The 27,237-nt window shown below is 50.3% G+C and overlaps 2 protein-coding genes across 22 annotated transcripts in view; one reads left to right on the plus strand and one right to left on the minus strand.

Moving 5' to 3' along the window:
* SNED1 (sushi, nidogen and EGF like domains 1) overlaps window positions 1-27,237 on the plus strand; it is a 98,838-nt gene that overhangs the window by 65,402 nt on the left and 6,199 nt on the right. For 9 of the 19 annotated variants that reach the window (XM_057550815.1, XM_057550813.1, XM_057550824.1 and 6 more), the window contains 7 exons: window positions 548-829; window positions 1,981-2,125; window positions 2,201-2,283; window positions 3,090-3,191; window positions 11,590-11,706; window positions 12,365-12,455; window positions 26,887-26,967. In XM_057550815.1, the coding sequence (XP_057406798.1) occupies window positions 548-829; window positions 1,981-2,125; window positions 2,201-2,283; window positions 3,090-3,191; window positions 11,590-11,706; window positions 12,365-12,455; window positions 26,887-26,967 (901 nt within the window). The other 10 variants (XM_057550828.1, XM_057550827.1, XM_057550829.1 and 7 more) reach the window with 8 other exon arrangements.
* Window positions 1-27,237, minus strand: part of MTERF4 (mitochondrial transcription termination factor 4) — a 95,953-nt gene that overhangs the window by 57,496 nt on the left and 11,220 nt on the right. The window contains exon 5 of one of the 3 annotated variants that reach the window (XM_057550833.1): window positions 26,270-26,545. The exons of the other annotated variants lie outside the window; for them this stretch is intronic. The gene's annotated coding sequence lies outside the window, so the exon portion shown is untranslated. Of the gene's footprint in view, window positions 1-26,269; window positions 26,546-27,237 lie in introns of those variants that run through there. 3 annotated transcript variants of the gene reach the window in all.

Here is a 27,237-nt window from a genome sequence, read left to right on the forward strand (position 1 = left end):
CGCCCCTCCCTCCCCCATGCGCGGGCTGTCCGGGCACGGGGAGCACAGTGAACAGGGGTGGGGAAAGGGGCAGGGGCTTGGTGAGCAGGGCAGGTTTGAGCAGGGCCTCACCCGTGCTGCAGGTGGACAGCACAGGCTCAAGTCCTTGCTCTGACCCTGAGTGCTGGGGCCCTGGCCCACCCTCTGCCTGTCTAGCCCCCTCCCCTATCTACATCCCAGGAGCAGGTGTGCATGGCCAGGCTCGAGGGATGGAAAGTGCCACCCGGGAGGGCACCCTGATGGACTGAGCAGGCGGGGCGCCTCACCGGGGGCCAGCGGGTGGCACTCTGGGGGTGCCTCTTGGGGCAGGAGGGGGAGCTGCTGCAGGCCCTGAGCAGCTGCAAACGCCCCTCCACGCCACCCTGTAGGACCACGAAGTTGTCTGTAACCACCCAAGCTGGCTTCTAATGAAGCGTCAGCAATCCGTGTCAGATCTTTAAACCGTGTCCTGGGCAGAAGACCCTGTCAACCCCCCTTCACTTCCCTCCCCTGCTCCATGCTCGCCTAGGGCCTCTGCCGCCAGCCAACCTGACCGCCGCCCGAGTCACGGCCACCTCTGCCCACGTAGTCTGGGATGCCCCCACTCCGGGCACCTCACTGGAGGCCTACGTCATCAACGTGACCACTAGCCAGAGCACCAAGAGCCGCTACGTCCCCAGCGGGAGGCTGGTGTCCTACACGGTGCGGGACCTGATGCCTGGACGGCGGTACCAGCTGTCGGTGACGGCCGTGCAGAGCGCCGGGGGCGACCAGCTGCACAGCGAGCCCGCTCACCTGTACATCATCACCTGTAAGTGCGGCACCTTGTCCGGGAGACAGCGCTCCTGCTGTACCTCAGGACCCTCCTCTGGCCCAGGCCACACTGTCCCAGGGACAGACAGGCAGCCTAGAAACGGGGCTGTGTTGACCCAGAATTGCACGCATGAAAATTGGGGGAGGATTTCCTGGACAGCTGGCGCTGGGTCAGTGAGCTAGCGGTTCAGAAGAATAAGCATCTCGCTCCTCACCTTGTGCCATCGCCCGAGTGGACCCCAGATGGCTGAGCGGTAAATACAGAGCATCACCCTGAAAACCAGCGCCGAGAGCGGGCAGTGGCAGCGTGGAGGCGGCCCTGGGTGGCAGCCGGGCAGCCAGGCCTGACCCATGAGGAGCTGCTGGACAGCAGCATGGGCAAGAGGGGCGGCACAGCGTCAGCAAGGGGCGGGCTGGGAGAGGCAGGAAGGAAGGGCAGAGTGGACGGACGGAGGGGGGGAGCTGCTGAGGAACGCGGAGGCTCAAGGCCACAGTGAGGACATGGGTCTGCTCCCGAGAGCACAGGAGGCCCGCTGGGTCCCATGGGGGTCCTGACATGGCAAAGCTCACAAGAGGACGGTCCGTCTGGTTGGTGCTGCAGGGAGGTGGGCGGTGGCCTGGGCTCCCTCCTCTCCCAACCCACCAACCTGCCCTCGGGGCGTGGAGGACACTTGCCCTGAGACATTCAGACCCGGCTCAGCCCCAGGCACGCCTGCCAGGCAGACAGGGCAGGCTGGGGCCCCTCTGTGAGTCGGTGGGGGGTGGGCGGGGCTCGCAGGTGAGGAGGGTACCCAGCCCTGGGGTGGGGGCCGCTGAAGGCCACGGTTAGGTGACAAGGACCCACGGAGGAACCATGCCCTCTCTCTCGGGGTGTGCAGGGCGTGGGCCTCAGATGAGGTGAGTCTGGACGGGGTCCGAGGCCCGGCCCCACCTGCAGGCGGAGAGCCTGGGCCAGGGTGGGGGGCTGGGACCAGCACCTGGACCGCTTCCAGGCTGCATCCGCAGCCCCTCCTCGGGCAGGGAGCGGGGCTCAGGGTGGGGCGGGGGCACACGCCCCTTCGGCTCTCACCTCGGAGCGGCGGGGCAGGACGGGGGCACGGGGAGCCCCAGACCAGCCCGCGCGGCCACCCCGTCCTCCACCGCCCGCAGCCGCGAGGGATGGCGCCGACAGACGCTGGCACCGGGAAGGACCCCCCCCGCGGGCGCTCAGAACCCGACCGGCCCCCGCGCGCCTGCCGGAGCTGCGCCTGCTCAACGACCCCGGCGCCCCCGCACCGCCGACCCAGGCCCCCAGGTGCCCGCCTCAGCTGCCGCCCCCGAGACCCCGGGCCCTGAACCCGCCTGCTGACCCGCGCTGACTCTCTCGCAGGTTCTCAGAGCTCGTGGACGGCAGAGGACGAGTGAGCGCCAGCTTCCGCAGCTCGCCTGGCAGACGGGTCACTGTGAGATCACGTGAGTGCCCAGGCCTACCCCGGTGGCCCCGCTGCCACCTCACCCGCCGGTCCCCAGTGGGATGAGGGTCGAGGTCCCTGAAACCTGGGCTTCAAGACCACCTCCAGGGCCCAGCACCGTCCCCAGTGGGGTCGGAGGCCCTGGGCTCCAGGGCCAGCGCGAGGAGCCCACACCACCCACGGGCTCCCACGGAGCCTTCCCAGCGTGGCTGTATGGGCTGAAGGGACAGGCCGCAGGCAGGCACGTGAGAGAAGACAGGAAAGAAACCCGTTAGGGGCCGGTCCAGGTCAGGACCCTGAGTGCTGTTTAGTGAGCGCGAGGTCCTGGGACCCGCAGCAGGAGCCTCGCCAGGGGGCTCCAGAAGGGCCAAGAGCGCGGTCTGGCTGAGGGCAAATAAGAGGGGGAGGAGGGGGCGCTGTGGACCCCCAGGGAGCAGGAGAGGGAAGGAGAGGAGAGCAGGATGTGACCATAAGAAGGAGACTGACACATCAGTCAGCTGCTTAGGCCTGTGGGCAAGGCAGGAGGTTCGGCCCTGTTGGGCCACTGGTGACCTGCGCCCACGGTTCCGGTGGGGCTGACAGTCAAGCCGGGTCCCTGCTGAGGACTGGCAGGAGGGTCAGGGCTGGGCTCCGCCCGGAGAAAAGCTGATCCTACCCGAGGCAGCGCCAAGATCCACCCTGATCCCGCCACGCCAGGCCCTGCGCCCGAGGGAGAGAAGCCGCTCAAGAAGGCGGCCCAGGGACAGTCCTGGGCGCGAGGCAGCAGGCTTCGTGGTTAGCATGCTCTGGTGTCCTGATCTCTCCTAGAACCCACGGCTCTGGTGCAGCTGGAGAACGCGGAGGAGGTCCCCGAGCAGGTCAGCCTGGCCCTCCAGCTCCCCGGACGCAGTGGTGACAAGGGCGCGGAAAGTAAGTCAGCAGGAGTGGATTTCAGGGCTGACCACCCTCAGGGGCCTGAAGAACCACAGTGAGGAGGGGCGAGGCACAGGGCCTGCCCGAGGGGCAGCCGAGCGCCCCGCCCTGGAAAGTGGGGACCAAACCACATCACGCAGGCAGACCAGAACGGGCCTGGGGGCTGCAGCCACCCAAACGTTCAGGGTCCTCCCTGGAGAGACCGGCCCACCGCTGCCCACTGCGGACGGCCCCTCCTCTCCCTCTGTGAGCAGGGCCCTCCCCTGCCTCTCCCAGAGGTGTATGTGGAGCAGGAGGGCAGGAGTGAGTGGAGGGGCAGCCGCTAGGCGGCTCCAGCTGGAGTATCGCCTGGGAGGCCGCGGCTACCCAGGCCCGGCAAGCAGGGCCTGAACTGTTCGCCGGTGAGGACCACAGCTGGGCAGCTCCAAGAGGCCATCTTCCCTCCTCACACTCAGACCCTCGCTCTATCTTTCCTCCTGTTCTAACCCTCGGGGCCTTGTCCCTCTGGGGACAGTTCTAGGAGCCAGTGGCCTCTCTCCTGAGTTACACCACAGGCTCAGATTGGGCTCACCCATCAGCCAGCCCCCAGAGAAGGCAGAGTACTCGGGAAAGGGAGAGTCAAGCACCCAGGGTGCGGCCTCACCTGCAGGCCCCCAGCGCACCCAAGGACACCTGGACACACCCAGGCACCTGCACCAGAGGGTGTGTTTGCCAGCAGTGGCTCCACGGCCCCACAGTCCAGCAGCCCGCACTGTGCGGGCTGTGCGAGGCCTTGGTGGGCACCAGGAGGGGCAGTTTGCGGGTCAGACGCGGTCAGAGAACAGAGCCACCGGCTAAGGTGCGGTCAGAGTGAAGACACTCTTGTTGCTGGCGTTTTGTAAGTGAAAAAACAAACATTTTATCTGATGGCTTGCGTTATGTCAGCCCTTTTAAATATCAGATGTTTCATTTCACAAAATTCAGAACTTAGAGGGATGTGAGTGACCCCTCCTGGGTCCCTTCTGAAGGAGCGATTCGAGGTGGTACCAGGCTGGCCCCGGATGTCACTGCCATCTGCAGTGTTTGCTAACATGAGGGACGAAGCCTTGAGAGAGTGTGAGGTGATTTTAGGTGATAACAGGACAAAACAATCTCTAATGGCCCCCAGGTGCACAAAATTAGTCGTGGTCTTTGGTTCCTGTCACATTCTCACGATCGGGCCAGGCTGGCCCCCTTTTACTTAGTGAGTCTGGTTGGTTAGCTTTTGCTAAAATAACAGCCTTCAGACCTGGAAGCCACCCATGAACCAGACAGAACACAAGCAGTAACCTGTGTCTTGCTGTTGAACCACGAGCTTGAATTCGTGCTGCCGTCCCTCTGCTCCACCAGAGGCTGGATGGGAGGGAGGAGTGAGTTCACCGCCCGCGTGGGTGTCCCAACAGCCGCAGGCTTTCCTCACCGGGCAGCATCGGGCTGTGTGCCGCCCCCAGACCCGCGTTTTCGCCCAGCATCCTGTGCTCGTTCACTCTCACTGTCCAGCATCTAGTCCATCGGTGAACTCGCTCCGAGGGCACGTGGGCTGTGCCTGCTGTTGTCAGCAGTGCTGCTCTGTGTTCCTGTACACATCTCCTGGCACGTGTGCGGGCTCGGGATGTGTGAATGCCCAAGTGACAAGAGAATGTGAGTTGCCTTCTAAGTGGGGTATCAGTCTGGACTCCGTCCAGCAGCGGTCAAGAGGTGCAGTGAGTTGGCCCCCAGTCTCTCCAGAATCTGATCTTGTCAGGTTTCGTGACCCTGGCAGCAGGACGGGTGTGAAGAGCACTGTTATGATCTGATTTGTGTCTCTCGAGAACTGGCATGGTCAGCACCTTGTCGTGGCCCCCCTCCTCCATTCCGCTGCCTGGCTTCCTCAGGCCGAGCCCGACCACTTTAGAGGCTGCCTCTTTGGTAAGGCTCGATGTCCCACAGGGCCAGTCCTCTCGCTGCCCGTCAGTGTCTTGGCTGTTCTTGACTCTGTATTTCTGTAAAAGTTTACAATCAGCTTGCCAAGGTCCACAAAGTACATGTTGGAACTTTACATGGCCAAACTTCTGAGGCCCTATATGCCTGAAAATACACTTATTAGCCCTCACATTTGAAGGACAATTTAGCTAGGTATAAAATTCGAGGTTCAAAGTTCCTCTCCCATTCAGTTCTTCAAACATTTGTCCACTGTCATCAACTGTGCTGTCACTGGGTGTCAATCTTGTTCGTTTCCTTCTAGAATAATCTGCTCCTTCTCTCTGGTAGCTGTTAGACTTTTCTTTCTCAAGGAAAGGATGATCCCCAGAAAGCCCTAGGCACCCCAAGAGCACAGTTAATGCTCCTGATTTGGCATTTGCTCAGCAAGCAACTCTCCAGGTCAGGGCCGCTCCTTCAAACACCCAGGAGACGCTCCTGGAGGATTCCCAAGATTCCTGCCATCCTGGGAACTTGGAGTGAACGCAGAAGCTGGTCAAATTCTTCCTGTTTCCCCCAATTTCTCACCCCAGGAGGGCTTTTGGACTATGCTGGCCTTATCCCCTTGACACCCATACAAGTGGGGGCAGAACTTAAACCTCTCTATTCTGTAATTTATCCTTCATATAGGAGGAGCCCATTGCCCCCGCCCCAGGGTGCACCCCCATCCTTGTCCCCCACCTCCGTTCAAAACAGCCTTCTCTTTTTTTTTATTTACTCGTGCGTGTGTTTGTGTGTGTGTGTGTCTGTCTGTCATGACAAACTCAGGATTCAGTGGAGACAGCTTTGTAAAATGAGGCTACAGACAGTGGTGACCGGTAAAACCCCCACTGCTGCATATAACTCTAGGGTTCGGGTCCCAGCTGCCCGAGCATGGCACAAATGTCAGTCACAGTCTCTGCAGGCTGGTGTCCCAAGTACAGAGGGTAAGGATTGCTGACGTGGGCTCACAGGTTCTAAACACCCCTGCACACTTCCATGTTCTGTAAGGTTACCATAAAATGTCTCTGGATAATTGTTATGTACAGTGTCTAAAGTTCATATGGAATTGGAAGGGACCCGGAATAGCAAAAACCATCCTAAAAAAGTAGGAAGACTCACATACCCGTTTGTCAAAACTTAGTACAAAGCAATGGTAATCAAGTCAGTGCCAGATACTGGCACAAGGGTAGACTTATAAATCAGTGGAATAGAATTAAGAGTCCAGAAATAAACCTATACATCTGTGGTCAACTGATTTCAACAGGGGTGCCAAGACCATTCAGTGGAGGAAAGAAGAGTCTTTTCAGCAAACGGTGCTGGCACAGCTGGATATCCACATACAAAAGAATGAAGTTGGACCCCCTACCTCACACCATACACAAAATTAATTAAAAATGGATCAAAGACCTAAATGTAAGAGCTAAAACTATAAAATTCTTAGAAGAAAACACGGGTAAATCTGTGTTACCTTGGACTTGACAAAGGATTTTTTTAAAAAATATTTATTCATTCACTTATTTTTGGCTGCATCAGGTCGTAGTTGTGGCACGCGGGATCTTTTGTTGTGGCACACGGCCTTCTCTCTAGTTGTGGCGCGCAGGCTCGAGAGCCCATGGGCTCAACAGTTGAGGCGCATGGGCTTAACTGCCCCGCAGCATGTGAGATCTTAGTTCCCCAACCAGGGATCGAACCCACGTCCCCTGGAAGGCAGATTCTTAACCACCGGACCTCCAGGGAAGTCCCAAAGGATTCTTAGATATGGCACCAAAAGCAAGAGCAACAAAAGAAAAAAAAAGGTAAGTCAGACTTCATCAAAATTTAAAACATTTTGTGCTTCAAAAGACATCATCAAGGAAGTGAAAAGACAACCCATAAAATGGGAGAAAATATTTGCAAATCGTATATTTGAAAAGGGATCTGAATCTAAAATATATAAAGAACTCTTAAAGCTGAATAAGAGGAAGACAAATAACCCAATTAAGAAATAAGCAAAGGATCTGAATAGACATTTCTCCAAGGAAGATATACAAATGGCAACAAGCCCATGAGAAGATGTTTGGTATCACTAGTCATCAGGGAAATGCTAATCAAAACCACAGTGAGATGCCTCTTCAAATACACCAGGATGGCTAGAATTAAAAAGTCAAGATAACCACAAGCACTGATGAGGATGTGGAGAAACTGGAACCCACTGCTGGTGGGAATGTAGAGTCGTGCAGCTGCTTCAGTTCCTCGAAGAATTAAACGTGGAGTTACCATATGACCCAGCAATTCCACTCCTAGCTACACACCCAAGAGAAATGAAAACGTATGTCCACACAAGGACTTACACAAATGGTCACTGCAGCACTATTCACAATTGCCGAAAGGTGGAAACAACTGATGAATGGATGAACAAATGTGTTATATTCACACAATGGAAATTATTGGACCATAAAAAGGAATAAAGTACTGATAAATGCTACAACATAGATGAACCTTGAAAACATTATGCTAAGTGAGAGAAGCCAGTCATAAGGAACACATAATCTGATTCCATTCATATGAAAGTCCAGAATAGGGAAACCTATAGTGATAGAAAGTAGATCAACGGTTGCTTCAAACTGGAAGTGGGGGTGGAGGTATATGGCGTGAGAGCTAAAGGGTACTGGGTTTCTTTCTGAGGTGATAAGAACATTCTAAAATTGACCATGGTGATGGATGCACATATCTGTGGATATGCTAAAAATCTATGAAGTGTACACTTCAAATGGCTGAACTGTATATAAAGTATATCTCAGTAAAGCTGTTTCCAAAATGTAAAGTGCAGAACAGTGTTTTTGGTATCTCTTTTGTGTAGGAAAGTGGGGAAGGGTAATATGAATGTATATATCTGTTTTCTTATATTTAAAAATAAATAAAACTAATAAAAATGATTAACTCTATAATGAAGCAAAGAACGAGAATGAAGAAGTAAAGGGAATGGAGAGGGAGGATAGGTATCTCTAAATGTACCTTTATAGATGTGACTTTAGAAATAAGAAAATGTTTTTTTAAATGACACCAAAAAAAAAAGCAATGCCTAAAATTTGAAAACAAACTGAAATTTATTAACCATGCCAATGGCATAACCACCCAGGGAAAAAAAGCATCACTTCAAGTGATTTTTAAAACAGCATTCTAGGGACTTCCCTGGTGGTCCAGTGGGTAAGACTCCATGCTCCCAATGCAGGGGGCCCAGGTTCGATCCCTGGTTGGGGAATTAGATCCCACATGCATGCCGCAGCTAAGAAGTCCGCATGCCGCAACTAAGAAGTCCACATGCAGCAACTAAAGATCCCACGTGCTGCAACTAAGACCCGGCGCAGCCAAAATAAATAAAACAGCATTCTGACTATTAACATCTAGTGGGATATAATCTAAGGATTAAAAGAATTGCCAAGAAATTTTAAGCTGTACTCAGTGATCTTAATGTCATTTCTAAACTATTACATGTACATTGTGGGATGAAGAAAATAATTATGTTAATGCCACAAAGATTTTCAGCATAAAGTGATACAATATAAAAATCAAAGAAGTTAAGTAAAACCCCTGATTTTATTTTTATTTAATTCTGTTCATTTGAACTGGAAATACTGGAATGAACTCATAATTTGTTCATTTTTATTTTTTAAATCTGACTTCCTAGTTCTGTCTCCTGAAAAGACCTGGAGCACTGACACCACAGTAACAGTGAGCACCTTGATCAGCCAGACTGTGGACTCTAGACACCATTCTCCACTACAGGGAACCAGCGGGGGACTTCCCGGGCGGTCCAGTGGTTAAGACTCTATGCTCCCAATGCAGGGGGCCTGGGTTCGATCTCTGGTCAGGGAACTAGGTCCCACATGCCACAACTAAAAAAAGATCCTGGGCTTCCCTGGTGGCGCAGTGGTTGAGAATCTGCCTGCTAATGCAGGGGACACGGGTTCGCGCCCTGGTCTGGGAGGATCCCACATGCCGCGGAGCAGCTGGGCCCGTGAGCCACAACTACTGAGCCTGCGCGTCTGGAGCCTGTGCTCCGCAACAGGAGAGGCCACGATAGTGAGAGGCCCGCGCACCGCGATGAAGAGTGGCCCCCGCTTGCCGCAACTAGAGAAAGCCCTCGCACAGAAACGAAGACCCAACATAGCAATCAAGCAATCAATCAATCAATAAATTAAAACTTTAAAACAAAACAAAACAAAACAAAACCTCTACCAGGTGATTAAAAAAAAAAAAAAAAAGATCCTGCATGCCGCAACTAAAGATCCTGCACACAGCAATGAAGATCCCGTGTGCCGCAACTAAGACCCAGAGCAGCCAAATAAATAAATAAATATTTTTAAAAATAAATAAATAAATATATAGACTGGGGTCTTCAGAGAAATAGCTGATTCCAAGGCTGAAGCAGAACATGGACAAAATAAGCCCAGGACATGGGAATTCCCTGGAAGTCGAGTGGTTAGAACTCTGCCCTTTCACTTCCAAGGGCCCGGGTTCAATCCCTGGCTGGGGAACTAAGATTCTGCAAACTGTGCAGTGCGGCCTAAAAAAAAAAAGCCTAGGACATACTTGTAAAAAAGCAAGCAAGCTTTCAAAAGCAACTAGGATTATGTCTAAAGGGCACAGGAGCCAACCTGAAGGGGCTCCCACTGGCCAAAGATGGGATAATTTGAGCATGAAGAAAGCTAATGACAGCAACAGACTGAAGCCCATCAAATATATACACGTCCACAAGGTCTTAACAATGGTCAAAAAGAAAGAACAACGTATTGGTCAACTTTAGAGCTTGCTGGGGGACCAACTCACTCTGCAAGTGTACAAATGAAAAGAATGGAGCATTTACCTGGCCTTGCCTGTATGGACTGTATTTTAGGGTGACCAAGGGGTGGGTGAAGGAGAGCAGGTCTTCAGAGGGTCTCCCCAGCTAGTGTAGGCAGAGGAGTGACAGATCACATTAGACCTGACCCTAGTGAGAGATCAGGGATCTATATGACTTCTCAAGCCATCAGGTGCAGAGCCTAAGAGAACTTTACTCTGGATTAATCAGGCTGCCAACACTGAACCAGTGATCGATCCTCACATCATGAAAACCAAATGTGGAGACATCATATGTCTCCTGGTGTAGCCGAAGGGCACACAACCACCACCTGTGAAGCCAAAGCAAAGACCATGTGAACCTGAATCCTATTAAGCCCCTTTCTCTTACTACCAGTTAACAGGAAACATGGGGAGGGGGCGAGTTACTGCCGTCAGTCAGACCCAGAGGATGGGAATTCCACGGGACAAATGACCTCATTTCTTCAATAAATACAGAGGGGAAGAAGGTTAAATTTATAGATTAAAAGAGACTTGAGATACATCAAACTAAGGCAATGTGAATCTTTATGAATCTGAATTAGATGGGACCAACTGTAAGTGACATTTTTAAAGATGATCAGGGAAATTTGAACACAGACTGCAGTTTCTTGTGATATTAAGGAACTACTGTTAATTTTGTAATAATAGTATTGTGCTTACGTGAAAATTTCTTAAGTCTTTATGTATTAGATACTTGCTGACATATTTACAGGTGAAGTGGTTTCTGTGAACTGCTTTGAAATTCTCCAACTAGAGAAAGAAAGGCAGATGGAAAGCTGGAAATAGATTAAACAAGATTGGCAAAATGTTAATAAACCTCCCCCCACGAGGCGGTTGCTGAGGAGGGGGGAAGGGGGAAAGGCTGGATTAGGTGTGGAGGGGGTATTGGAAGTGGTGGCGTATGCACGATTCTTATTCTTTTGTGTTTCTCAGTTTTTTAAGAGTTAAAAATGAAACCAGCTATCTTGCAAAGCTCTAAAAAAAAAAGAAAAAGGACAGTGGACTCTAAGGGGGGAGGGACAGGTCTGCCCCTCCCAGGCAGCACCACTGACCAACCCGCCTCCAGCTCCCGCAGTGCGGAAGGCAGACAGCGGCCCAAGGGGCACAGACGCCAGCAGAGTCCTGCACAGAGGCCGCCTGGGGCTGGGGCTTGGGGACACACAGGCGGCTCGGGGACAGGCGCTGGAGGATGAGGAGGGATCTCTAGGGTTGGCCTCTGTGTTCCAAGTAGAAGAAGCCCTGTGCAGCGGGGCAAAGTCAGCAGAAGTGTGGGGCAGGGGGCACAGGCCAGGGCAGAGCGGGCAGTCTCTCCCAAAGGCGACCAGGGTGCAGCCATGACCTAAGCTGTGAGCCGAGGCTCCTCTGCCTTGTGACGGCGGCTTGGCACCGAGAGCCCTCCCGCTCTCCCTCGAGGTAACGGGGTCAGGGCTGAGCACACTGAGGCCAGTCTTCTGCCTCTGCTCTCTGACCACCCCTAGGGCCCACTGGTGTAGGGGGCAGCAAGAGGCAGCAACCTGGGAATGCTGTCAGGCCTTCCCGTGGGGCCCCGAGACTAACCGCTCGTGGCCGTTCACAGGTGCCCCTGGGAACTGTTCAGAAAACCCCTGTCAGAACGGAGGCACCTGTGTGCCTGGCGAGGATGCCCGCAGCTGTGAGTGCAGCCCGGGGTTCAAAGGCAGACACTGTGAGCTCGGTAAGTTTGGGGCCGCTCCCCTGGCCTGCTGGGGGTCACTGTGGCTGGGGCCTGGCCCCGACACGCTTGTGACGGCAGGCTCCGATGGGACCGCTGGCCCCAGGGGGGGTTTGCCGCAAGGACCTCCAGCCATGAGGTGCCGGGACAGGGGCCTGGCCACGGTGCCCCAGACCTCCAAGCGTCCAGGGAGGGAGGCTGGCAGGCAGTGAGCCGCCAGGCCTCCCACTGCCCCGAAGCGCCAGGGTGAAAGGTCTGGGACAGTCACAGGGACCCAGCGACAGCCGCTCCACAGGGAAGGGGGGAGGAGGGGGCTCTTCTCGCCTGGGGACCAAACAAGGCGGTGGGAGGGAAAAGGGCCACGGGCCTGCCTCTGACTTCCGGGCTGAGGACGAGAGGCTCGTGGACAGAAGTTCCCACGCGAGCCACACAGCCCTGAGCCTGCCAGACCCAGAGCCTCCGACCAGCCCCGAGGGAAGCCAGCCTGCAGGCTCCCAGGACGCCCACCCAGAGCAGCACCCGCAGGCGCTCAGCAGCCCCGGGGACAGGGCCGCCAGCCCGGGAAGTGGCTGGGCAGAACCCCGGACCTACAGTGGCTGCAGGAAGAGGGCCACCGTGGCCTCGAGCTCCTTGTAAGCGACGGCCCTTTCCTCCGTGCCAGCAGCCTGCAGAAAGGTGCCCCAGCCCTGCACACGCCTGTTCTCGGAGACAAAGTCCTTTCCGGTCTGGGAAGGAGGCGTCTGTCACCACGTGTAAGTCCCTCCCCTCCGCCTTCACCACGGCTGTAGCGCGTTCCTGACCCTCAGCTGCTTCCGCCCTGTCCGCACAGGCCCCTGAGGTCTAGTAGTCACAGCACGGAAGGGGCTTGCTTTGACCACCCACCCCCTCCATGCGACAAGTTAGGAAACTGAGGCAAAAGGGCTGAAAAACTTGCCTAAGGCTGTGCAGCTGGGAGCAGAGCCACATGAGGCCTAGAAGCGCGATCCCCTGCTCCTGCCCTTGGGCCTTCCTTCCCCGCGCCCTGGAGCGGCATCAGCCTCCCTTCCTGGGATGGCGGGGCACGCGGAGAGATTCCAGCAAGTGCCGCTCCTCTTCTCAGCACAGGAGACCTCGAGTCTTGGTTCTGCCGTGAGTTCCCGACACAGCCCTGGGCAAGGCGCTCATGCCTCAGTTTCCCCATCTGTAAGACAGGCTGAGGAAGGAGTCTGCCGAGCCCACCTCTTAGCACCTTTCTTGCTAACACTCTTGACTCCATGGGTCATACTTACAACCTACTTCGTCCACAAATACGGACGAACACCTCCCGTGTGCCAGGCGTGGTTCGGAACACTCAGCACACATCAGCGAGCCGAACGGGCCAAAGTCTTGCCCTGGGAGTCCTGACGTTCTAGCTGAGGGAGTCACAGTACACAAGAAGCACGAGTTTGTCCTGCAGTGTTTTAAATGGTGGCAAGCGCTAAAGGAGGATGGAAGAAAGGAATACGCAGGGCCAGGAGAGCCAGGGCCGGGGCGCAGGAGGGGGTGGCAGCAGCATTCGGCAGGGTGTCAGGGGAAGCCTCATGGAGAAGATGACATGACCAGACATGGGCGGGCGGAGATATCTGAGGGAAGAATGGCCCAGTCAGAGTGTATCTGTTGCCAAGGCCCTGAAATCAGGAGCCTGCCCGCCCGTCTAAGGAGCAGGAAGGCCAGCAGGGCTGGAGCCGAGCGAGCGAGGGGGCGTGGAGGGTGGGCCTTGCAAACCCATGGAAGGACCTGCATGTGTCCTCTGGGAAGTGGGGAGCTACTGAAGGACACTGAGCTGAAGTGACACCTGACATGTTTAAAGATCACTGGGATGGGATGCAGGAAGGCAAGACAGAAGGCTTGACTTGAGCCTGGACATGAAGCCAGCGTGACACGCAGCAGGGACACACCAGAGGCACTGAGCTGCACTGGGACTTGGGAACCCAGGTTTACAGGCCCCTGAATTTGGACTTTGTGGAATGGCACTCCAGAGCCCCTGCACCTGCGTCTTCCGACTGTGTTAGTTACACCAGCGCCGGGGGCGACCACCAAGGACTGGGAGACCACCAGGACTGGGAGAGCCCTGCACGTGCCCATAGCGTTCCACCCAGTGATTTCAACCTGTTGCATCTGAAAGGGACTTCCTTGTATTTAGCATTTGCGAGGGTCTTGCCATACATCCAGTCTGACATCTCTGGTTTTTACTGGGGTGTTTAGACCATTTACATGTTAATAAAATGACTGATGTGATTGGGTTTAAATCTAACATATTGTTTTCTATCTGTCCCATCTTATCTTTGTTACTTTCTCTTTTCCTGCCTACTTTTGGATTATTTTTTAGGATTCTATTTTACCTGTACTGTTGGCTCACTGATATACTTCTTTGGTTTATTTTCTTTAGTGGCTGCTCTGGGATTTAAAATATGCATCTTCAACTGATCACAATATACCTTGAATTACAACACAACTTCAATATCATGGAAGACATGCAACAGCAAGCTTCTACTTCTCCTTTCTATCACTGCCAGACGTTTTACTTCTACATATGCTATGAACGACACCGTGTGTTACTTTTGCTCTCAACAGACAATTATCTTTTTTAAAAATGTTGAGAGTATAAAGTCTTTTGTAGGGGCTTACACGTCTACCGTTTCCAGCGCTCTTCATGCCTTCGTGCAGATCTAAGATTCCATCTGGTACCATTTACCTTGGCCTAAAGAGCTCACTGTAACATTTCTTATAGGGCAGGTCTGCTGGTGATGAATTCCCTTTGCTTCTGTTTGTCTGAAAAGGCTTTTATTTCACCTTCATTTTCAAAAGACACATTTGCTGAACACAGAAGTTTTGGTTGATAATTGTGGTTTCTTCAAATTTCAGCACTTCAAAGAGGTCATTCCTTTGTCTTCTGGCTTGCAGTTTCAGATGGGAAAACTTCAGTCACTCTTATTCTTGCTCCTCTATGTGTTAACGTGGTCCCCATCACCTGTGGCTTGCTTTTACGTTTTCTCTTTATTACTGTTTTTTGGGAAATTTAATTATGATGTGCTTTGGTAGGTTATGTACATGTGTTTTTACTCTCTGGAGTTTGTTAAGCTTCACCTCTGTGGTTTTAGCTTTCATCAAATTTGGAAAATTTTAGCCATTACTTCTTCAAACACTTTTTCTATGCATCCATTTCTCTCCTTCTTCTGGGACTCCAATTAAGCACGTATTAGACTGATATTGTCCCACAGGTCACTGAGGCTCTTTTCCTTTTTTTCACTCTTTTTTCTCTTTACTTTGTTTTGGATAGATTGTATTGCTAGGCCTTCAATTTCACTGATGTTTTCTTCTGCAGTGTCTAACCTACCATTAATCCCATTCAGCAAAATTTTCATTTCAGATATTGTGGTTTTTTGTTTGTTTTGTTTTGTTTTGGCTGTGTTGGGTCTTCGTTGTTGCTCACAGGCTTTCTCTGGTTGCGGCGAGCGGGGCTACTCTGTTGCGGTGCATGGGCTTCTCACTGCGGTGGCTTCTCGTCGCAGAGCATGGGCTCTAGGCGTGCGGGCTTCAGTAGTTGTGGCACATGGGCTCAGTAGTTGTGGCTCATGGGCTCTAGAGCGCAGGCTCAGTAGTTGTGGCACATGGGCTTAGCTGCTCCACGGCATGTGGGATCTTTCCAGACCAGGGATTGAACCTGTGTCCCCTGCATTGGCAGGCGGATTCTTAACCACTGTGCCACCAGGGAAGTCCCAGATATTGTGTTTCATCATCTCCAGAAGTTCCATTTAGTTCTTTCTTTGAGCCTCCACTTCTCTCATTATGTTTATATTTTCCTTTACATCACTGAACGTGTACAGCAAATTTATAACAGATGTCTGCTATTTCAGTTATTGCTCTCATTTCTGGGTGTTTTTCTATTCAATTTTTTTCCTGTTTATGGGTCACATTTTCTTGACTCTTTGTATGACTGATACTCTTGTAATTTTTTTGTTGGGATGTTAGACATTATAAACTTTATGGTACAGACTGTTGGAACTTTTTTTTTGGCATTCTTTTCAAGAATGTTTGTTTTTGTTTTATTTTTAATTTTTTTATTGAAGTAAAGTTGATTTACAATATTGCATTAGTTTCACGTGTACAGCATAGTGATTCAGTTTTTTGGTTTGGTTTTTTGTTTGTTTTGCAGATTATATTCCACTACAGGTTATTACAAGATATTGGGTATAATTTCCTGTGCTACACAGTAAATCCCTGTTGCTTATCTATTTTATGTATAGTAGTTTGTATCTGTTAATCCCATACTCCTAATTTATCCCTCCCCCTGCCACCTCTCCCCTTTGGTAACCATAAGTTTTCTATGTCTGTGAGTCTGTTTCTGTTTGGTATATAGATCCATTTGTATTATTTTTTAGATTCCACATACAAATGATATCGTATAGTATTTGTCTTTCACACTTCACTAAGCATAATATTCCCTAGGTCCATCCATGTTGCTGCAAATGGGAATGTTTCATTCTTTTTTATGGCTGAGTAATATTCTGTTGTATATATGTACCACAACCTCTTAAGCCAATCGTCTGTCGATGGGCACTTGGGTTGTTTCCAAGTCTTGGCTATTATAAACAGTGCTGCTATGAACATTGGGGTTCATGTATCTTTTTGAATTAGTGTTTTCCTTTTTTCTGGATATATACCCAGGAGTGGGATTGCTAGATCACATGGTAACTCTATTTTTAGTATTTTAAGGAACCTCCATACTGTTCTCCAAAGTGGCTGCACCAATTTACATTCCCACCAACAGCGTATGAAGGTTCCCTTTTTTCCAAACCCCCTCCAGTGTTTACTATTTGTAGACTTTTTGATGATAGCAATTCTGATTGGTGTGAGGTGATACCTCATTGTGGTTCTGATTTGCATTTCTCTAATAATTAGCGATGTTGAGCATGTTTTCATGTGCCTGTTAGCCATCCGTATGTCCTCTTTGGGAAAATGTTTATTTATGTCTTCTGCCCAGTTTTAGATTGGGTTGTTTGTCTTTTTGTTGTTGAGTTGTATGAGCTGTTTGTATGTTTTGGAAATTAAGCCCTTGTTAGTCACATTGTTTGCAAATATTTTCTCCCATTCCGTAGGTTGTCTTTTTGTTTTGTTGATAGTTTCCTTTACTGTGCAAAAGCTTTAAAGTTTGACTAGGTCCCATTTGTTTATTTTTGCTTTTCTTTCTTTTGCCTTGGGAGACGGATTTAAGAAAATGCCGCTACAATTCATGTGAAAGGTCGCTGTGCCTATGTCCTATGTCCTATGTCCTATGTCCTATGTCCATGTCCTATGTCCATGTCCTATGTCCTATGTCCTATGTCCTATGTCCATGTCCTATGTCCTATGTCCTATGTCCATGTCCTATGTCCTATGTCTATGTCCTATGTCCTATGTCCTATGTCCTATGTCCATGTCCTATGTCCTATGTCCTATGTCCATGTCCTATGTCCTATGTCCTATGTCTATGTCCTATGTCCTATGTCCATGTCCTATGTCCTATGTCCTATGTCCATGTCCTATGTCCTATGTCCTATGTCCTATGTCTATGTCCTATGTCCTATGTCCATGTCCTATGTCCTATGTCTATGTCCTATGTCCTATGTCCTATGTCCATGTCCTATGTCCTATGTCCTATGTCCTATGTCCATGTCCTATGTCCTATGTCCATGTCCTATGTCCATGTCCTATGTCCTATGTCCTATGTCCATGTCCTATGTCCTATGTCCATGTCCTATGTCCTATGTCCTATGTCCATGTCCTATGTCCTATGTCCATGTCCTATGTCCTATGTCCTATGTCTATGTCCTATGTCCTATGTCCATGTCCTATGTCCTATGTCTATGTCCTATGTCCTATGTCCTATGTCCATGTCCTATGTCCTATGTCCTATGTCTATGTCCTATGTCCATGTCCTATGTCCTATGTCCTATGTCCATGCCCTATGTCCTATGTCCTATGTCCATGTCCTATGTCCTATGTCCTATGTCCCATGTCCCATGTCCTATGTCCTATGTCCTATGTCCATGTCCTATGTCCTATGTCCATGTCCTATGTCCATGTCCTATGTCCCATGTCCCATGTCCCATGTCCCATGTCCCATGTCCATGTCCTGTCCTATGTCCTATGTCCATGTCCTATGTCCTATGTCCTATGTCCCATGTCCCATGTCCATGTCCTATGTCCATGTCCTATGTCCTATGTCCTATGTCCATGTCCTATGTCCCATGTCCCATGTCCCATGTCCCATGTCCCATGTCCATGTCCTATGTCCATGTCCTATGTCCTATGTCCTATGTCCCATGTCCATGTCCCATGTCCATGTCCTATGTCCCATGTCCCATGTACCATGTCCCATGTCCATGTCCTATGTCCATGTCCTATGTCCTATGTCCTATGTCCCATGTCCATGTCCTATGTCCATGTCCTATGTCCCATGTCCCATGTCCCATGTCCCATGTCCATGTCCTATGTCCATGTCCTATGTCCCATGTCCCATGTCCCATGTCCATGTCCCATGTCCATGTCCTATGTCCTATGTCCATGTCCTATGTCCCATGTCCCATGTCCCATGTCCCATGTCCCATGTCCCATGTCCATGTCCCATGTCCATGTCCTATGTCCCATGTCCCATGTCCCATGTCCATGTCCTATGTCCATGTCCTATGTCCTATGTCCATGTCCTCTGTCCTCTGTCCTCTGTCCTCTGTCCCATGTCCCATGTCCATGTCCTATGTCCATGTCCTATGTCCCATGTCCTCTGTCCTCTGTCCTCTGTCCTATGTCCATGTCCCATGTCCCATGTCCCATGTCCCCTGTCCCCTGTCCCCTGTCCCATGTCCATGTCCCATGTCCCATGTCCCATGTCCATGTCCTATGTCCTATGTCCTATGTCCATGTCCTATGTCCTATGTCCTATGTCCTATGTCCATGTCCTATGTCCTATGTCCTATGTCCATGTCCTATGTCCTATGTCCCATGTCCATGTCCTATGTCCTATGTCCCATGTCCCATGTCCCATGTCCCATGTCCATGTCCATGTCCCATGTCCATGTCCTATGTCCTATGTCCTATGTCCCATGTCCCATGTCCATGTCCTATGTCTATGTCCTATGTCCTATGTCCATGTCCTATGTCCTATGTCCTATGTCCCATGTCCCATGTCCATGTCCTATGTCTATGTCCTATGTCCCATGTCCCATGTCCCATGTCCCATGTCCCATGTCCATGTCCTATGTCCTATGTCCATGTCCTATGTCCTATGTCCTATGTCCATGTCCTATGTCCTATGTCCATGTCCTATGTCCTATGTCCTATGTCCTATGTCCATGTCCTATGTCCTATGTCCTATGTCCATGTCCTATGTCCTATGTCCCATGTCCATGTCCTATGTCCTATGTCCTATGTCCCATGTCCCATGTCCCATGTCCCATGTCCATGTCCCATGTCCATGTCCTATGTCCTATGTCCCATGTCCCATGTCCCATGTCCCATGTCCCATGTCCATGTCCTATGTCTATGTCCTATGTCCTATGTCCATGTCCTATGTCCCACGTCCCATGTCCCATGTCCCATGTCCCATGTCCATGTCCTATGTCTATGTCCCATGTCCCATGTCCCATGTCCCATGTCCATGTCCTATGTCCTATGTCCTATGTCCATGTCCTATGTCCTATGTCCATGTCCTATGTCCTATGTCCTATGTCCTATGTCCATGTCCCATGTCCCATGTCCCATGTCCATGTCCTATGTCCTATGTCCATGTCCTATGTCCATGTCCTATGTCCTATGTCCTATGTCCATGTCCTATGTCCATGTCCTATGTCCTATGTCCATGTCCTATGTCCATGTCCTATGTCCTATGTCCTATGTCCATGTCCTATGTCCTATGTCCATGTCCTATGTCCATGTCCTATGTCCTATGTCCTATGTCCATGTCCTATGTCCTATGTCCATGTCCTATGTCCTATGTCCTATGTCCATGTCCTATGTCCTATGTCCATGTCCTATGTCCTATGTCCTATGTCTATGTCCTATGTCCTATGTCCATGTCCTATGTCCTATGTCTATGTCCTATGTCCTATGTCCTATGTCCATGTCCTATGTCCTATGTCCTATGTCTATGTCCTATGTCCATGTCCTATGTCCTATGTCCTATGTCCATGCCCTATGTCCTATGTCCTATGTCCATGTCCTATGTCCTATGTCCTATGTCCCATGTCCCATGTCCTATGTCCTATGTCCTATGTCCATGTCCTATGTCCTATGTCCATGTCCTATGTCCATGTCCTATGTCCCATGTCCCATGTCCCATGTCCCATGTCCCATGTCCATGTCCTGTCCTATGTCCTATGTCCATGTCCTATGTCCTATGTCCTATGTCCCATGTCCCATGTCCCATGTCCATGTCCTATGTCCATGTCCTATGTCCTATGTCCTATGTCCATGTCCTATGTCCCATGTCCCATGTCCCATGTCCCATGTCCCATGTCCATGTCCTATGTCCATGTCCTATGTCCTATGTCCTATGTCCCATGTCCATGTCCCATGTCCATGTCCTATGTCCTATGTCCCATGTACCATGTCCCATGTCCATGTCCTATGTCCATGTCCTATGTCCTATGTCCTATGTCCCATGTCCATGTCCTATGTCCATGTCCTATGTCCCATGTCCCATGTCCCATGTCCCATGTCCATGTCCTATGTCCATGTCCTATGTCCCATGTCCCATGTCCCATGTCCATGTCCCATGTCCATGTCCTATGTCCTATGTCCATGTCCTATGTCCCATGTCCCATGTCCCATGTCCCATGTCCCATGTCCATGTCCTATGTCCATGTCCTATGTCCCATGTCCCATGTCCCATGTCCATGTCCTATGTCCATGTCCTATGTCCTATGTCCATGTCCTCTGTCCTCTGTCCTCTGTCCTCTGTCCTATGTCCCATGTCCCATGTCCATGTCCTATGTCCATGTCCTATGTCCCATGTCCTCTGTCCTCTGTCCTCTGTCCTATGTCCATGTCCCATGTCCCATGTCCCATGTCCCCTGTCCCCTGTCCCCTGTCCCATGTCCATGTCCCATGTCCCATGTCCCATGTCCATGTCCTATGTCCTATGTCCTATGTCCATGTCCTATGTCCTATGTCCTATGTCCTATGTCCATGTCCTATGTCCTATGTCCTATGTCCATGTCCTATGTCCTATGTCCCATGTCCATGTCCTATGTCCTATGTCCCATGTCCCATGTCCCATGTCCCATGTCCATGTCCATGTCCCATGTCCATGTCCTATGTCCTATGTCCTATGTCCCATGTCCCATGTCCATGTCCTATGTCTATGTCCTATGTCCTATGTCCATGTCCTATGTCCTATGTCCTATGTCCCATGTCCCATGTCCATGTCCTATGTCTATGTCCTATGTCCCATGTCCCATGTCCCATGTCCCATGTCCCATGTCCATGTCCTATGTCCTATGTCCATGTCCTATGTCCTATGTCCTATGTCCATGTCCTATGTCCTATGTCCATGTCCTATGTCCTATGTCCTATGTCCTATGTCCATGTCCTATGTCCTATGTCCTATGTCCATGTCCTATGTCCTATGTCCCATGTCCATGTCCTATGTCCTATGTCCTATGTCCCATGTCCCATGTCCCATGTCCCATGTCCATGTCCCATGTCCATGTCCTATGTCCTATGTCCCATGTCCTATGTCCCATGTCCCATGTCCATGTCCTATGTCTATGTCCTATGTCTATGTCCTATGTCCTATGTCCATGTCCTATGTCCCATGTCCCATGTCCCATGTCCCATGTCCCATGTCCATGTCCTATGTCTATGTCCTATGTCCCATGTCCCATGTCCCATGTCCCATGTCCATGTCCTATGTCCTATGTCCTATGTCCATGTCCTATGTCCTATGTCCATGTCCTATGTCCTATGTCCTATGTCCTATGTCCATGTCCCATGTCCCATGTCCCATGTCCATGTCCTATGTCCTATGTCCATGTCCTATGTCCATGTCCTATGTCCTATGTCCTATGTCCATGTCCTATGTCCATGTCCTATGTCCTATGTCCATGTCCTATGTCCATGTCCTATGTCCTATGTCCTATGTCCATGTCCTATGTCCTATGTCCTATGTCCATGTCCTATGTCCTATGTCCTATGTCCCATGTCCCATGTCCCATGTCCATGTCCCATGTCCCATGTCCATGTCCTATGTCCTATGTCCTATGTCCTATGTCCCATGTCCCATGTCCCATGTCCCATGTCCATGTCCATGTCCTATGTCTATGTCCTATGTCCTATGTCCATGTCCTATGTCCTATGTCCTATGTCCCATGTCCCATGTCCATGTCCTATGTCTATGTCCTATGTCCTATGTCCTATGTCCCATGTCCCATGTCCCATGTCCATGTCCTATGTCTATGTCCTATGTCCCATGTCCCATGTCCCATGTCCCATGTCCATGTCCTATGTCCTATGTCCTATGTCCTATGTCCATGTCCTATGTCCTATGTCCTATGTCCATGTCCTATGTCCTATGTCCTATGTCCATGTCCTATGTCCTATGTCCATGTCCTATGTCCTATGTCCTAGTCCTATGTCCTATGTCCTATGTCCATGTCCTATGTCCTATGTCCCATGTCCATGTCCTATGTCCCATGTCCCATGTCCCATGTCCCATGTCCCATGTTCCATGTCCATGTCCCATGTCCTATGTCCTATGTCCTATGTCCTATGTCCCATGTCCCATGTCCCATGTCCATGTCCTATGTCTATGTCCTATGTCCTATGTCCATGTCCTATGTCCCATGTCCCATGTCCCATGTCCCATGTCCATGTCCCATGTCTATGTCCCATGTCCCATGTCCCATGTCCCATGTCCATGTCCTATGTCCTATGTCCTATGTCCTATGTCCATGTCCTATGTCCTATGTCCTATGTCCCATGTCCATGTCCCATGTCCCATGTCCCATGTCCTATGTCCATGTCCTATGTCCTATGTCCTATGTCCATGTCCTATGTCCATGTCCTATGTCCTATGTCCTATGTCCATGTCCTATGTCCATGTCCTATGTCCTATGTCCTATGTCCATGTCCTATGTCCTATGTCCCATGTCCATGTCCTATGTCCCATGTCCCATGTCCATGTCCTATGTCCCATGTCCATGTCCTATGTCCCATGTCCCATGTTCCATGTCCTATGTCCTATGTCCCATGTCCCATGTCCCATGTCCCATGTCCATGTCCTATGTCCCATGTCCCATGTCCCATGTCCCATGTCCCATGTCCATGTCCTATGTCCATGTCCTATGTCCTATGTCCTATGTCCATGTCCCATGTCCCATGTCCATGTCCCATGTCCCATGTCCCATGTCCATGTCCTATGTCCTATGTCCTATGTCCTATGTCCATGTCCTATGTCCTATGTCCTATGTCCTATGTCCATGTCCTATGTCCATGTCCTATGTCCTATGTCCTATGTCCTATGTCCATGTCCTATGTCCTATGTCCTATGTCCATGTCCTATGTCCTATGTCCATGTCCATGTCCTATGTCCCATGTCCCATGTCCCATGTCCCATGTCCCATGTCCATGTCCCATGTCCATGTCCTATGTCCTATGTCCTATGTCCTATGTCCCATGTCCCATGTCCCATGTCCATGTCCTATGTCTATGTCCTATGTCCTATGTCCATGTCCTATGTCCCATGTCCCATGTCCCATGTCCATGTCCCATGTCTATGTCCTATGTCCCATGTCCCATGTCCCATGTCCATGTCCTATGTCCTATGTCCTATGTCCTATGTCCATGTCCTATGTCCTATGTCCTATGTCCATGTCCTATGTCCTATGTCCTATGTCCCATGTCCATGTCCCATGTCCCATGTCCCATGTCCCATGTCCATGTCCTATGTCCTATGTCCATGTCCTATGTCCATGTCCTATGTCCTATGTCCTATGTCCATGTCCTATGTCCATGTCCTATGTCCTATGTCCTATGTCCATGTCCTATGTCCATGTCCTATGTCCTATGTCCATGTCCTATGTCCTATGTCCCATGTCCATGTCCTATGTCCCATGTCCCATGTCCATGTCCTATGTCCCATGTCCATGTCCTATGTCCCATGTCCCATGTCCATGTCCTATGTCCTATGTCCCATGTCCCATGTCCCATGTCCCATGTCCCATGTCCATGTCCTATGTCCTATGTCCATGTCCCATGTCCCATGTCCCATGTCCCATGTCCCATGTCCATGTCCTATGTCCATGTCCTATGTCCTATGTCCCATGTCCATGTCCCATGTCCCATGTCCATGTCCCATGTCCCATGTCCCATGTCCCATGTCCATGTCCTATGTCCTATGTCCTATGTCCATGTCCCATGTCCTATGTCCATGTCCTATGTCCCATGTCCCATGTCCCATGTCCCATGTCCCATGTCCTATGTCCATGTCCTATGTCCTATGTCCTATGTCCATGTCCCATGTCCCATGTCCCATGTCCCATGTCCTCTTCCAGGGGTTTATGGTGTCACATCTTACGTTTAGGTCTTTAGACCTTTCTGAGTTTATTTTTGTATGTGGTGTGTGGGAATGTTCTAATTTCACTGATTTACATGTAACTGTCCAGCTTTCCCAACACCACTTGTTAAAGAGACTGTCTTTTCGCCATTGTATATTCTTGCCTCCTTTTTCAAAGACTAATTGACCATAGGTGTGTGGGCTTATTTCTGGGCTCTCTATTCTGTTCCACTGATCTGTATGTCTGTTTTTGTGCCAATACTACACTGTTCCGATTACCGTAGTTTGGTAGTGCAGTCTGAAGTCTGGAAGGGTCATACCTCCAGCCGTGTTCATTTTCCTCAGGACTGCTGGGCAATTTGTGGTCTTCTGCGGTTCCATATAAACTTCAGGGCTGTTTGTTCTCGTTCTGTGACAGATGTCACAGCTGTGTTGACAGGGGTCGCATTAAATCTGTAGATGGCTTTGCATAGTACAGCCATTTTAATAATATTAGTTCTTCCAATCCAAGAGCACAGGATATCTTTCCATGTCTTTGAATCATCTTCAGTTCCCTTAATCAATGTTTTAGTTTTCAGCATATAGGTATTTCACCTCCTTGGTTAACTTTATTCCTAGGGCTTTTTTAAAATGTAATTTTAAGCAGGATTTTTTTTTTTGCTCTTTCTGATATTTCATTATTAGTGTAAAGAAGTGCAACAGATTTCTGTATATTAATCTTGCATCCTGCTACCTTGCTGAACTTACTTACTAGTTCTAACAGTTTTTGTGTGGCAACCTCAGTGTTCTCTATATAGAGTATCTGCCATCTGCAAATAGTGACAGTTTTACCTCTTCCCTTCCAATTTAAATATCTTTTACTTCTTTTTCTTATCTGATTGCTGTGCCTAGGATTTCCAATACTACGTTGAATAGAAGTGGTGAGAGTGGGCATCCTTGTCCTGTTCCTTTGTTTTACTTCTGGTTTTTTGTTTTTTTGCAAGGCAGTTTAGATGGATCCTTTTGAGGCCTGTTTTAGGGTGGCTTTAGCATAGCCTTTATTCTGGGGTTAATTCTGCCCCATTTTTAAGGCAAGGTCTTTCTCCTTTCTGGGGTTTCTATTTCTCTGGAACAGCCTACTATTAATCAAGATCTCTCCACTCTGGCTCTGGGAACTGTGCAGCTCCTCAGTAGTTCCTCATTGCCCATCTTTACTCACCCTATGCACACATAGCTTAATTTTCAAGAGGACCGCCCCCTCCAGATTTCTGGAGCTCTTCCTCTGCATAGCTCCCTCCTCTCCGTACTGACCCACAAGTTTCAGCTTCCTCTGCCTCCCCAACTCCAATCTCTGTTTTGCCCACTCAGTGTAACCACTGCTTGGATTCTCCCTAACCCACAACACAGTCCAAAAAGTGCCTCCAGGCTGAATTCCAGGACCATCACAGAGCTCATCTTGTTCCCCTTCTCTCTGGGTCACCGTCTTGCACTGTCTTTTTTCTAACATCTGAAAAGACTTACTTCCTGGATCTTGTCCAGTTCTTCAGTTGTTCACATGTGGAAGTTAATTCCAGATCCTCTTACTGCCTGATGGTTGGCAATGGAAGTCTTAGCTAAGGCTTTAGACCCTAAGGACTCTCCTCGACTGAGCTCATGAGTTGGAGTTTTACCCACTGAACTCCCTGGATCTCTTTCAAACAGCTCCGACGTTTAAAAAGCTTTACCAAGAGTCAAACACTTTCTCATTCATTATTCTCTACAAACATGTGACAGAGGCAGTATAAGCAATTCCCATTTCATAGAAAATGGAGGGTTCAGTTCCAGAGACGTGCTCAGAGTACACTAGTTAATAAGTGGGAGGCAGGGCTAGGCGTCAGGTCTCCTGTTCCACACTGCCCGCATCTAATGCCTGCATCTCCAAGGCTTCTCAAACTTCTCCATCAACTGCCCATAAGAGTGCAGTCACATTGTCTCAAGGCTTTGGAGCCAAGTAGCCTGCCTCAAGCAAGACATGTCTTTGAAACAGCACATTTTTTAAAAAATATTCATTTATTTATTTATTTATTGGCTGCGTTGGGTCTTAGTTGGGGCACTCGGGGTCTTTCGTTGCAGCGTGCAGGCTCTTCACTGCAGTGCATAGGCTTTCTTCTAGTTGTGGTGCATGGGCTCATTCATTACTGGCGGCACGTGGGCTCGCCAGTCGTGGCACGCGGGCTCCAGAGTGCATGGGCTCAGTAGTTGCAGCGCGCCAGCTTAGTCGCCCTGCGGCATGTGGGATCTTAGTTCCCCGACCAGGGATCAAACCGGCGTCCCCTGCGTTGCAAGACAGATTCTTAGCCACTGAACCACCAGGGGAGTCCCAGCACACTTTATCTCTTACTACATATCACTTTGTCAACACTCATCATAATGTACACTTAAAATGAGTATATCTTATTTTATGTAAATTATACCATGACAAAGTCATTTTTTTAATTACATGATTTTTATGTTGGACATTTTAATACATCCACAGGAGGTAAAGTTTTATTAGGAAAATAACAGCCCTTCCTCCGACACCTGTACAGTTACCTGGAGGTTCGTGTAGCCCAGGTGAAGGGGCTGGGCAACATTCTGCTCAGTTTCTGGCTTCACAGAGCCTTCTTGTGATGCAGGTATAAAAGAGTCTACAAAGTGCATCCAGACACCTGTTTCAAAGAGAGCTGTGAGAGCACGCGCGCCAGGAGCCCAGACAGGTGCGTCCCAGCGAGGAGGCCCGTGCTGCGCCCTGCAGGTGGCCACAGGGTCACAGGGCCAGGGTGGCCCCGGTGACGGGGGCTGTGGGATGCCACAGGCCCGTGGCTGAGCCAGGTTGCCAAGATGTGCAGCCCAGCTATTTTAAGGAACTGTGTGCCCATATGTGTACGTGTGAGCACACACAGATGGGTATAGCTGGGCCTGGTGGGTGCTGGTAGGGGTCACAGAGTGGGTGCTGGGGAGGTTACATGGTGGGTGCTGGGAAGGTC

Source organism: Balaenoptera acutorostrata, chromosome 8 (genome assembly GCF_949987535.1).
Source record: "Balaenoptera acutorostrata chromosome 8, mBalAcu1.1, whole genome shotgun sequence".
Classification (NCBI taxonomy): domain Eukaryota; kingdom Metazoa; phylum Chordata; class Mammalia; order Artiodactyla; family Balaenopteridae; genus Balaenoptera; species Balaenoptera acutorostrata.